Source organism: Protopterus annectens, chromosome 7.part1 (genome assembly GCF_019279795.1).
Source record: "Protopterus annectens isolate FY-2018-M chromosome 7.part1, PAN1.0, whole genome shotgun sequence".
In the NCBI taxonomy this organism is placed as follows: Eukaryota; Metazoa; Chordata; order Ceratodontiformes; family Protopteridae; genus Protopterus; species Protopterus annectens.
The window spans coordinates 149,235,602-149,248,383 of record NC_056740.1 but is presented as its reverse complement, the minus strand read 5'-3'; the positions used below and the strand labels follow the sequence as shown (position 1 = coordinate 149,248,383).

Below are 12,782 nucleotides of genomic sequence, written 5' to 3'. Positions count from 1 at the left end.
TGAATGTGATGGGTCTATAGTTCCTTGGATCTGCTAAAGATAGACCCTTGTGAACTGGGACCACAGTGACTTGCCCTAAAGAAGAAGCCAATCCCTATTTTGTTTTATTTGTGTGTTTTTTTTTTCATTCCTTAATGCTTTATTGAATTTCCATTTCTTTGATATTTTCTTTTTTGGCCATGGTAGGAGATGTGGCTGCTTTATCTGGCCATCATCAGTCTACCATCATGTAGGATCATCAGTGTGTTAGGACAAACAACATGTGTCAAGACCATAGAATCTTCTCTGTCTTCCCAGCTTTCATGATGATTCATGCATCACTCTTGTGTGCTATTCACTAGTGGAATTCTTGGATTTTATACCTATGTCCATTTCTTTATTAACTTGTATGGTCCTTCCCTTGGTATTCACAGCATCCATCTTTGTTTCATTTCAGTGGTAATTTTGAGTTCTGCATCCTGGTTCATTCCTCAGCTGCCAAACTACTATATGGCTATGATGTCATTCATTTTGTATTGTTCAGAACTCCTTGTACACAACTTCATTCAAGACTTTTCGCTTTTTCTTTCTTTCTTTTTTTTTTTTTGGACGTACAGTTGATCATGTGAAATTTCAGTGTTCTTGTCTAACTGCGGCTGGTTTTGACATGCAACAGTGTGTGATCATCAATGCAGTGTCACTGTCACATACACACACCTCTACAGCTGTAATGACAACAAAGGTCCTTGACACTGAAACCAGTAGCTGGAATAAGCATTCAGATCTAACAGTTTCATAACCGCCCTCTTTACCTTTTCTACATTTGTCAAGTCTTTTATTTGTGTCATGGATTCTTTATCTTGGAACATCTGTATTCCATTTCACAGCTGTTTAACTTTTTACTTGTTTTATGCTATTTTCCCCCACTGTCTGCCAACTATTAGTCAGTCTCTCTCTCTCTGTCTTGGACAACTGGTCTGTTCATTCCTCTTATGCCAGTACTGGAGTCAACCAAGAGGGAACATCAGTTAGGCAGACATCAGGGAATGTTTGGGTTTTGGTTTTAAAGTCCTAACCACTCTGTTCATGCTTGTAACTGCCTTAGGGTTTGGTGTGAAATAATCCCCTCAAGACTGCCCCCCCCTGAAGCCAGTGCTCATGCTGGATCTCCAATCTCCGCATGGGATTCTATGGTGGAAATGAGCATCTGGATATGCTCCACACCCCTCTCCCTGAAGTGATGTAAGTCAAAGCTACATCATTCCTCTTTTACACACACACACACACACACACACACACACACACACACACACACACACACACACACACACACCTGAGCCTCTATTCAAACTTGGATCAGCTGGGTCACAGTTACGGCTTTAACATTTTCCAACTTAATGTTATGAAATGCCAGCAATTTTAGCAATTTGTTGATGTCTACTTACAGATTTACTTGTATTATTCTGCATTTATTTTTAATTGTGTTATTGAACCATATTTAGTAATGAGTATGTAAATCAATCTGAAGTATTTAAAGAATTTGTTTAATATAATGTGAAGGGGGCTATTTTCTAATTGTGTTATTAAACCATATTTAGTAATGAGCATGTAAATCAATCTGAAGTATTTAAAGAATTTGTTTAATATAATGTGAAGGGGATATTGATCATTCTCAATGGCACACAGGAAATTATCCTGGACATTGTCTCAAAAAAAAACAACTGCATGACTTATGCTGGACCTGCAACTAAAGAAACTCCTGGGAATTGTCATTGTTATTCCACGTTAGGAGATTTTAGTCTCTGGTATGCCATGTTGTTCTAACCAGTAACTAGTATGTGACTCCATCCTATCTTAGACTGCACTCTTTCAAGATATGCACTTTAGAATCACTAAGTGGTTAACTCATTAACCCCTCCAGCTTCACAAAGGAAAACTCCATGTATACAGTACCATTTACCTGGATTCTACTGACTGTCCAGATGTCTGAGAATCAGCTTTGGGGAAGAAATGAGCAACAATTGCTGGTTTATCTTCTAAATAAAAGACAAGATATTTATTCTTCCATTTTGCCATAAGCTATAATGCAGGAATTGTAAAATGAACTGCAAACTGTTGCTATCACCTAAGTAACTCTGGATACTATTCATGACAGGACAGGGGAAATGAATAAGACTTTGTACTCCTCTCTCTGGCTTACAGCATAAAAAATGTGTGACCATTATTTATCACCTTTACTAGGAAGAAATAGGTATTGCTGAGTAATTAGGAGATCTCCTGTAAAATGCCATCATGTAATGGGAGAAGTATATAAAAAAAAAATTCCTAGAACTACAGGTCTGGATATGCAAACCCACATGTCAGACCAAACCATTTAATTGCTATTATCTGTCATATTTGTCACTACCTCAAACAACCTAAACACAAAACCCCTTCAATGTTTTATAATAACCTCAGCCTACCTTTAATTACGTTTCAGATGAAATTGCTATTAACTTTCACACCATGAACACAGATTACTTAGCTTTAGTTGTACAACCACAAGTTAGGAGGAACAGTGCTCACCATCACTGCCCCTCAAAACCATCATACCTGACTCTGCCACATCTGCAATGTCCACCCCCTGCTCTTGTGCCATGAAGCCCAGGACAGAAAAAATTGCGAATCCGGACACAAAACTGGTACCACTGTTGAGGCATCCCAGCAGCAAGCAGTCCCTGTGTTACATACATGTCATGAAGGAAGTTAATGAGATAATCAGTTTCAACCCACAATTCCAATTTAATTAAATTAATTATACAAATATATTTTACATTCTACAATCCCTTGTCTACATTCCCAACATACTGGTAAAATACTTACCTGTAGCAGTTATATTTGTACTTATTGTAGCTTCCAAGAGATGTCATTGCTCCAAGACATATTGCATAGGAGAAAAATATTTGAGTCCCTGCATCTATCCACACCTACAAGGGAAAAATAAATAAATACACAAATAAATAAGTAAATAAAAATAACTTTGGGACAACTAATCTCAGACCACAGCACTACGCATCTTAACTACATAGCAATTTCCAAATCAGGAGGACACAGATAAAATAGCTCTGATTTTGTTCTGAAAACTCAACCCGTCATTGAAACAATTCATGATAAATGCTGTACTCTTACTGGCATCATAAACATCATTGTCACTGTCTTTAATAACCATTTTCACCAAAATTCTAATGTGTAAAGTTAGCAAAAACAACAGCACAAACAAGGGCACATGTTGAAATTCTGAGTACCATAATTCAGAGTCATAGAATAGTACAATTGAAAGTGTGAATGTGAGGGAATATAAGGCTGTGGGACTTCAGAGTTTTCCTTCTACTTCTGAGGTATGGCAATGTCAGAGTTAGTATGTGTAAGTAACAAAAGAGTGAAGGGTGTGGGGAGGGCAATCCTGTATTGCAAGAAATGCATTAGACATTCAACAGATTTCGGAATTCACTATTTTTTTAATCTGTTTATTTTTCAATGTATTGAGATTCACAGAAGCATGTCTTAAGTTCTAACAGGGATACCGAAAATAAATTCATATATTAAAACATACTTTCAAACAGTGAATACAAGACTACCTGATGTGCAGACTCACAGATCCAAATTAAAAATTATTATGCCCATTACTTTGTTGTAAATACTTTCCTGAAAACAGAATTAATTTAAACAAAATGTATTGTATTAGTAAAAATTACTGTGATGGAAGAACTTATAGAAATTCTGTTTATGAGAAGTCGACTACAGCATCTCCACAGTGGATTTTAGTGTACTAAAAAACAAGTCATTCAAGAATAGAAAGAAAAAAGAAGTTATGTCCTTACCATAACATAACATTCCATGTGTGTTGTCCATATCATCCTTTATTTATTTTATTTTATTTATTTATTTTATTTTACATTTGTTAACTGGGCTAGTCCAGCTGGATACATGTCCATTTTCAGTGGAGGCCCGAGGAGAAAAGCTCCGCTATCTACTACATAACAAGAAAAATAATACAACAGTATACAATAGTACAAAAAAAACAAGAACTTTAAACCTCAATTACAGGATAATTAGGCAATAGAGAACAGTCTGAGACTTAGAAGGTAAGCTCGGTCAGAAACTAACAAGGTTAAAAAAAATTAATTACAATATTTATAAGTTGAGAAAAGGGTGGAATCTATTTTTAGGAGGGGGGGACAGAGACACCAAAGAAATGGAAAGAGTATAATGATAAAGGTAAGAAAGAGGAGGAGAGGGGGGTAAAGAAGGGAGGGAGTCAAAAAGGTCAGCCAGGGTTATTGCAAGAGAAAAGCTAGAGGTCAGCCAGGGTTATTGCAAGAGAAAAGCCAGAGGTTGGTTAGGAAGTGTTTGTTTAGTTTTAAATAAGGAGGGAGTCAAAAAGGTCAGCCAGCGTTATTGCATGAGCGTAGCCAGTGGTTGGTTAAGAAGTGTTTTGAGTTTGGTTTTAAATAGTGGAATTGAGGTCAGGGATGTAAGGTCTTGAGGAAGTTGATTCCACACTTTGCCAACTGAGTTGGAAAATGTAGAGTCGCCTGCTGCGTTATTTGATAGAGAAGTTTGAATCAAAATTTTGTTGCAAGAGCGTAGGTTTTTTAGATTACTGTAGGGTTTTATGAGGGTGGAGAGCATAGGTGTGTTATCTGGGTGATGGAGGGCTTTGTGGGCGATTGTAAGTTGGTAATATTGAATTAGTTGTGGTAACTCTAGCCATCCTAGTTTTAGGAGATTCAAGCAATGATGAGTTCTATATAGAGAGGCAGTAGCAAATCTGGCAATGTGGTTGTATGAGGTAGCAAGATTGTTGAGATTATAGTTTGAAAGATTAGTGTATATGGGGGAAGCATAAAGTAGGGTAGAAATTAAGTGGGTTCGAGCTATAGTAGTTCTAGCTTCAGGAGTTAGGAAAGACTTGATTCTGTAGAGTGAGCCTAGTTTTCTGTTAGTTGATTTTATGATGGAGTTAATATGAAAGTCAAATTTTAGTTGGTTGTCAATAATCACACCCAAGAGTTTGGTTGTTTGGTCTGGAGTAATTAGGGTGCCATTATTAGATGTGAGAGTGAAGTTGATAGAGGGAGACAGATGTGTGGGTGTAAAGAGGAGGAGTTTGGTTTTCTTTGGGTTGAGGAGGAGACAGTGATTAGAGAACCATTTCTCTATTGTGGTGAAGGTTTTTTGAGTGATGGAGTGAAGGTCAGCCTGGGTAGTGGCAGAGCAGATAATGGTGGTGTCATCAGCATATTGGATGCAAGTAGATTGAGGGGTGGCAAGATGCAGGTCATTAATAAAAATAGAAAACAGCAGAGGACCTAGGATGGAGCCCTGAGGGACCCCTATAGAGGTGGGGAGAAGTTCAGAAAGATGGTTGTCCTATAGGACAGCTTGTTTCCGATTATGAAGATAGGATGTGAACCAGCTTAATGCAAGATTGTCCAGAGAGAGAGATTTTAAACAATGTAAGAGTAGTTGATGATTGACCATGTCAAAGGCTTTTGACAGGTCTACAAAGAAAGCTGAAGAAAGAATACTTTTGTTGCGATTTTTGTTAATAGAGTCTATGAAGGATATTAAGGCTGTGGTGGTGCTATGGAATGGTCGAAACCCATGATGGCAATTAGCTAGGAGATTATTACATAGGAGGTGATTAGGCAACTGTTTGTGGATGCATTTCTCCATTATTTTTGCAAGGGGAGATAGTAATGCTATGGGCCGAAAGTTAGAATACTCAGTTGAGTCACCCCCTTTGAAAAGTGGAATGATGTGTGAGATTTTCCAAACTAAAGGGATAGTGCTTTCTTTTAAAGTCCTGTTAATTAGTATAGAGATAGGGTAGGCTATAGCTTTTGCACCTAGCTGGAGGTATTCTGCTGGTAAGTTGTCAGCTGAGGGGGTTGTGGGTTTCAGTTTTTGAAGTAAGGACAGTATATAAGAGGTAGGTATGGGTATGAGTGGAAATGGGGGAGGAGTACAGCTTGGGGTAGGTAGTGTAGAGGTGTCAGGGTTTTGCTGGTTAGCTAGTTTTAGTATTGCTGAAGTAAAGAATGTGTTAAAGGCATTGGCTGTTTGTAAGGGGGAGTCAGGGTTGGAGCATAGTGGGTTAGGTGTTGCAGCTTTGCCGGGAGATAGTAGTGTGTTAATAGCGTTCCAAAATTTATGTGGTTGGTGGGGGGAAGATAGTTGTAGTTGGGTATAAAAGTTCTTTTTATCTTTTAGGATGGCTTGCTTTGTCATGTTTCTTTTTTTTGTTTGAAAAGTAAGATGATCAGTACTGCTTTTAGTGGTTCGCCATTTAGTCCAGGCTTTATTCCTACTAAGGATTAGTTGTTTAGTATTACTTGTGAGCCATTGAGCTGTTTTAAATTTCATGCGTATAGAACGCAGGGGGGCATGATGTTCAAGAATGGTAAGAAAAATATTATTAAAGTGGTTAACAGCTTCATCTATAGGGAGAGTCTTAAGAGGTGACCAGTTAACATGCATAAGTTCATTTTGAAACTTATAGGGATCAAAAGTTTTTTTGCTACACGATGAACAGATTAGGGGAGGTATAGCAAAATGTGTTTTATGCCTAATAATAAAGTTTAGGGAGTGGTCACTAAGGTCATCTGGGAGAGTTCCTGTTGTATATTTTTGTTGGGGACTATTAGTTAAGATCCAGTCAAGTATGGTTTCTTTATTATTAAGTTTGTTTGTTCTAGTTGGGGAGTTTATGTTTTGAGAGAATCCATGCAAGTTAATAAGGGTAGATGGATTGGTTTGTTTACATAGGGTCCAATCAATATTAAAGTCTCCTAAAAGTATTGTTTCTTGAGGGAGGTTTAGTGAGAGCCAGTTTAGTAGGTCTTCTAGTATGGTAGAATTTTTGCCTGGCGGAATATAGGTACAGATAATATTGATAGTTTTGTGAGGGTTAAGCTGAAGTTTGGAAATAATAATTTCCGCATTAGTGTTTTTTAGAATGGTATGATTCGTTTTACTTACTTCCAGTCCTGCTTTAAAGAGTATTGCTACACCGCCACCTTTTTTGTTTAAACGGTCTTGTCTTAGAATATTATAGCCGGGGGAATAATTTCATTATCTTTTATTGTAGGTTTGAGCCATGTTTCAGTTAGACAGAGAATGTCAAACTGTTGGACTTCTAGAAGAGCATGTATTAGTGGAAATTTGTTGCAAATGCTGTGAATGTTTAGATGTGCAATTGAGAGAGATTTGGGGGTTTTAGTATTTGGAGTAGACATTGTTTTACCTTGTTGCCAGTTAGGGGATAGTGGGGAGGGGTCAGGGCCAGGGTTGGGGTGTATATCTCCATCAATCAAGGAGAAGCTTACTATAAGGTTATTAAATTGTGAGGGTTTGCAATAGTAATTTTATTTTGTGAGGGTATGAATAAGGTATTTAATGTGAGATAGATGGTGATATTTAGGTTGAAGAAAAGAGTTGTTGTATATGGGACTGAGGTGGGTTATGAATGTAGTTAGGGTAGTAGCTAGGGTCTGCTTACGTGGGATGCAAGGAGTAGAGTATAAGGATTGCTCATAGGAGGTTAAGAGATAGGTAGAGGAAAGAATAGTTAGAAGAGTTAGTAGTACGATAGTGTGATATTGGTTAGACATGATAATTAGAATTAGAGAAAATGTCAAAAAGTATATATTCTGGATAGCAGATGGATGGATGAGGGAGGAGACTATTAGGGATTGGATGGAGACAGGAAGACGTTATGATTGGTCCAGAGTTGGGAGGGGTGTGGCTAAGTAGGAATAAATGTAGAGGTTCTAGGGGCGGGTGGAATTTGGGGGCAGGGTGGGGAGCGGAGTGAGCCCGCAGGGCGAACGGAGCGGGAAGACACAAGGGAGTGCTGAAGTGCAGAAAACAATCTATAGAGTGAAGGAAACAGCAGGTAAATCAACAAAGGTAATGTATATAAGGTGAAGAGAGTTTGACCTAGGGAAGTATTCAGAGTTGGGGTTCTAGTGTTTGGTAGAAGGATGTTTTAACAAAGTCAGTGAGGGGAGAGTGAAAACCAACTGTCTGTAGAAACAGATTTGGTTTATGAGACAAATTAGGTAGATTGGGAGTGGGGATAAGGGGGTACTGGCTGCTGGCTGTCCTGGGTAGGTAATATGACTAATATACACAAGTCTTGAATTGTGTAGAGTAAACTTATATGAGTAGAACGTACTTTCAATGTCTTATTGGGTAAGTTTCCCAAGTGGTTGTAGGGTTGTATCTTAGTAGATAGGAGCTCTGGTCTTCCAGGAGGATGGTAGGCAGATTAGAGGGATGCTTGAAGGTTCCACTTAATCAAACTAATAAAAGGGTAGGAAGAGAGAGGAAAATAGTAAGGCAAAACAATGGAAATGCATGGAGAGCAAATTCAAAAACTGTCACACAATTTACTAAGCAATTGCAAGATAATAAGATTAAAAAATGGAATTATATGCTAGAATGGAAAGCTACAACAATGTACTCTTGCTAAGTACGTTTTCACAAAATATGAGTAACACAGAATGGATTTATACTTCTATTAATTATACATCTTACTTGAGGTTTAAACATACAGTCAAAAGTGTATTATGCTCTAGGAGTAAGCTCAAAAAAGAACAGAGTACGTTTATCCAAGAGTCCTTAATTCATATAGCTGTAATTCTTATTCAGGCATTAATCCTGTTAACAGATTGCCTTTACAGAAGGACCATATGTGGTAGCTGAAAATGGCTGTTGCATGTAATCGTAGTACTCCCCCGTAAGCCTGTGCCTCAGCTACACAACAGTGAAGTAATACTACTCAAATACAATTAGAAAGTAAAATTAACGCGTTCAAATGAGCCTACTAAGTTATGACTGTGGGTAGCTAAGAATGGCAAGACGCCTAATAAAGTGCTGTGCCTAAGACAGCGCTACTAAGAAATACAGTTATATTAGGAATATGAGAGTCTCTCCTCATGTTAAGACACCTAATTAGGCGCAGGGAGAATGAGATAATTGAATTTAAAGTAATATGACCGCCAGTCAAGCTGCAAATACAATATCCTAGGGATGCAAATTAGATACAAAGAATACTGTGACAATGAGGTTAGGTATAAATGATAAGACGCCTATTAAGGCGCTAGGGGATTGGGAGCGCTAGACACTAGAGCATACAGGTGAAGGTGGATATCACCATAGTACAATTAACAGGCTAGCAGTGAAAAATCTTAGCGATTCAGAAATGGGTATTAGCGATAGCTACCATGATACACGGCAAAGTAGGATATTATAATCTAACCTGTATTATTATTCTCACTTGTGGGTCGGATCCGTCGCGGCCAATATTCCAGCTCGAGGCCTTCAGCAAAGCTTGTGAGCTGAATCCCTCCCCTGATTACCTCAGATCTTGTTTGCCCCCAAAGGTGTATAAAGAGGAGTTACATGTTAACTATTTGGAGATGTATTGGAAAAAAAAAAAAAAAATATATATATATATATATATATATATATATATATATATATACATACACACACACACACACACACACACACATATATATATATATATATATATATATATATATACACACACACACACACACACACACACATATATATATATATATATATATATATATATGTATCCCTATCACATGGTTGACAGGCCATTTGATCGACTTTCATTTGGTCGACAGTTCATTTGGTCGACAAGCAGTTTTATGTGGGAGGCTTTGCCCCCCACACCCCCCCCAGCTATATATATCAACTCCAGGGTTGCACAACATTGGGGAGGGGGGCAAATCTGCCTGTCGACCAAATGAAAGTCGATCAAATGGCTTGTCGACCATCTCAGGTAGACCCATATATATATATATATATATATATATATATATATATATATATATATATATATATATATATATACACATACACACACACACTCACATATATATATTTTATATATATATATATATATATATATATATATATATATATATATATATATATATATATACGTATGTACCTGCACCCCTGAAATTAGAAAAGGAGTGACAGAAATATTCTCTGAGGCTATATATGTATAAATCCCTACTGTAATATTTTCTGCCACTAGTATACAAGGAGTCTAGGCAGGTGGAGGAGGGAGGGTTGTGAGAATAAAGGACGAGATGGACAACACACATGGAACGTTATGGTAAGAACATCATTTCTTTATGTGATGTTGTCAATCTCGCCTTTATTCTCACTTGTGGGACCGTGTCCCTAGCAACAGAACTCTTGGGTGGCTCAAGGGAGAATATTCCTCAGGACCATAGAACCAAAGGCTGATTTACTCCTGGAGACCAAATCTACTTTGTAATGAGCAATGAAAGTATGAGGACTGGCCCAAGCAGCTGCTGAACATATATTATCCAGAGGTAGTCTAGCCTGGAAAGCTGCAGAGGTGGCAACAGATCTAGTAGAATGGGCTTTACCACTATTTGGTAGGGTCTTGTTATTAGAATTGTAAATATAGGATATACAAAATGTTAGCCATTTAGATAACGTGACTTGTATCTGAGAATGAAAGAAAAAGTTGGTCTGATTTTCTGAATTCTGAAGTCTTGTGTAAATAAAACTTAATTGTCTATGAACACCAAGTAAGTGCAAAGAATACTCTCCTTTAATTTGAAAGTTAGGGAAGAACACACTGGTAGTTCAATAGACTGGTTCAGGGCATTTTCTGTAACCAGCTTGGGTAGGAAAGATGGACTGGTGCGCAACAACACCCTTTCTTTGTGAAAAGTTAGGTATGGGTTTTTTTATTGACAAAGCCTGTAATTCAGATACCCTTCTAGCAGAAGTAATTGCCACCAAGAACTGAGTTTTCCATTCAAACTGCATGTGGCGGAAGGATCAAATGGGGGACATATAATATTAGTCAAAATTAAATTTAGATCCCAAGGAGGTATTGGATGTTTAAAGGGAGGCCTTAACATGACAGTGCCTTTCAAAAAGGCTTTGCATAATCTATGTGCCATGATTGGACAGTCATTATCTCCTGTATGAAAATTAGAGATGCAGCTAGTTGAACTTTCACTGAAGATGCTGCTGTTCCATCATTGAAGATCGCGCTCAAAAATTGAAGAATGACGTGAACTGGTGCTGTAAAAAGAGCTATGTCTTTACTGTTGGCCCATATTACAAATTTCTTCCATTTGCTTCTATATAGTTTTCGAGTAGATGATTTATGAGATGATAAAATTATATGCTTGACTAAGGAGGGCGGGAATGGAAACCTGGCAATTAAGGGAATTAAAGCAGCCAAGTTGTTAATTTCAAATTGTCTAGGTTGGGATGAACCATCCTTGACAGATGTGTCACAAGACCTAGAACAGGATCCAGAATCCAGGGTTCATACCGGAGATGAGGCTGAAGAAGGGGAAACTAGATTTGATGAGGCCAGTAGGGGGCAATTAGGATAATGGTTGTCTCCAACAAATTTGCTTTCTGTAGGAACTTTGGAATTAGAGGAGTAGGGGGAACACATTAATCCCCCACTGGGGGGATTAGAGCAAAGTAGTTGCTACATTTGGCATCGTCAGGTGATGCAAAAAGGTCGCAGTAAGGCTGGCCTCATTTCTGGAATATCACATCCACTACATTCTGACTGAGGGACCACTTGTGTGGCCATAAGATGGCTCTGCTCAATTTGTCTGCAATCATGTTGGATCTCCCCGGGATGTGCGTTGCTATTAGAAAGCGATTAGAGGCTATCGCCCAATGCCAAACCGTGAGAGCTTCTCGACAAAGTGGGTACGATCTGGTCCCCCCCCTGTTATGCTTGCAATGCTAAAAGCACTGCTCTCATCTCTAGGACATTTATATGCAGGTGAGCCTCGTGATCTTGCCAGATGCCTTGAACTGTCTTCCCTAGAAAATCCCCCCTTACCCCATCTGGGAAGCGTCTGTGGTCACCGTGGCTAGAGGTTGTGAAAGAATTAAGGAGCGGCCCCGAAGAACTGATTGTGAGTGGAGCCACCATTGTAGATCTTTCTTGCAGGCCTTGGTTATCATCTTGTGAGACATAGGAAGTTCCAAGATCGATCAATGAGCAAATAGCATCCATTGGCGTACTCTCATATGGAGGTGAGCCAGAGGAACTAGAATGATGGAAGCAGCCATTTTCCCTAGCAAAGGAAGAATCAGTTTTGCAGTGGCTTTGGACTTTTTTTTTTGTGTCCTGGCAAGATGACATAGGTAATGTACTCTGTCTTGAGAGAGTCTTGCCATCTGAGTGGTAGTATCTATTTCGGCTCCTATGAACCGTAAGGATTGCAATGGTTCTAGCACTGATTTCTCATAATTTACGGTAATGCCCAGACAGGAGCAGAGATGAAGAACATAATCTCTTGACTGGAGTAAGTGATGCCTGGTAGGGGAGGATATGAGCCAGTTGTCCAGGTATGGGAATACATGGATCCCCTTGCATCTCAGGTGAGCTGCCACTACTGCCATACATTTCATGAACACTATGGGGACTGTAGTGAGACCAAAGGGCAAAGCTCGGAACTGGAAGTGACTGGCTCCCAGCCTGAAACATAAGAACCTCCTGGACCATTTGTCCACTCTGATATGGTAGTACACTTCTTTGCGTTCTATAGAGCACATCAAGTTGTCTTTTTCCAGGAACAGAAGTATCCACTGCAGTGTAACCATCCAGAACTTTGTCTTCTTTACTGATTTGTTTAGGTTGCTGAGACCCAGAATGGGCCTCCAGTCCCCTGTTTTCTTTGGAACTAAAAAGAATCTTG

The 12,782-nt window shown here is 38.7% G+C and overlaps 1 protein-coding gene across 1 annotated transcript in view; it reads right to left on the bottom strand.

The window, feature by feature from the left end:
* The window catches only part of LOC122807560 (sodium- and chloride-dependent taurine transporter-like), a 1,880,476-nt gene that overhangs the window by 134,958 nt on the left and 1,732,736 nt on the right, over positions 1–12,782 (bottom strand). The window contains exons 14-15 of the mRNA XM_044078473.1: positions 2,842–2,945; positions 2,572–2,696 (exon numbers count right to left, since the gene is read on the bottom strand). Coding sequence (XP_043934408.1) covers positions 2,572–2,696; positions 2,842–2,945 — 229 coding nt within the window. The remainder of the gene's footprint in view (positions 1–2,571; positions 2,697–2,841; positions 2,946–12,782) is intronic.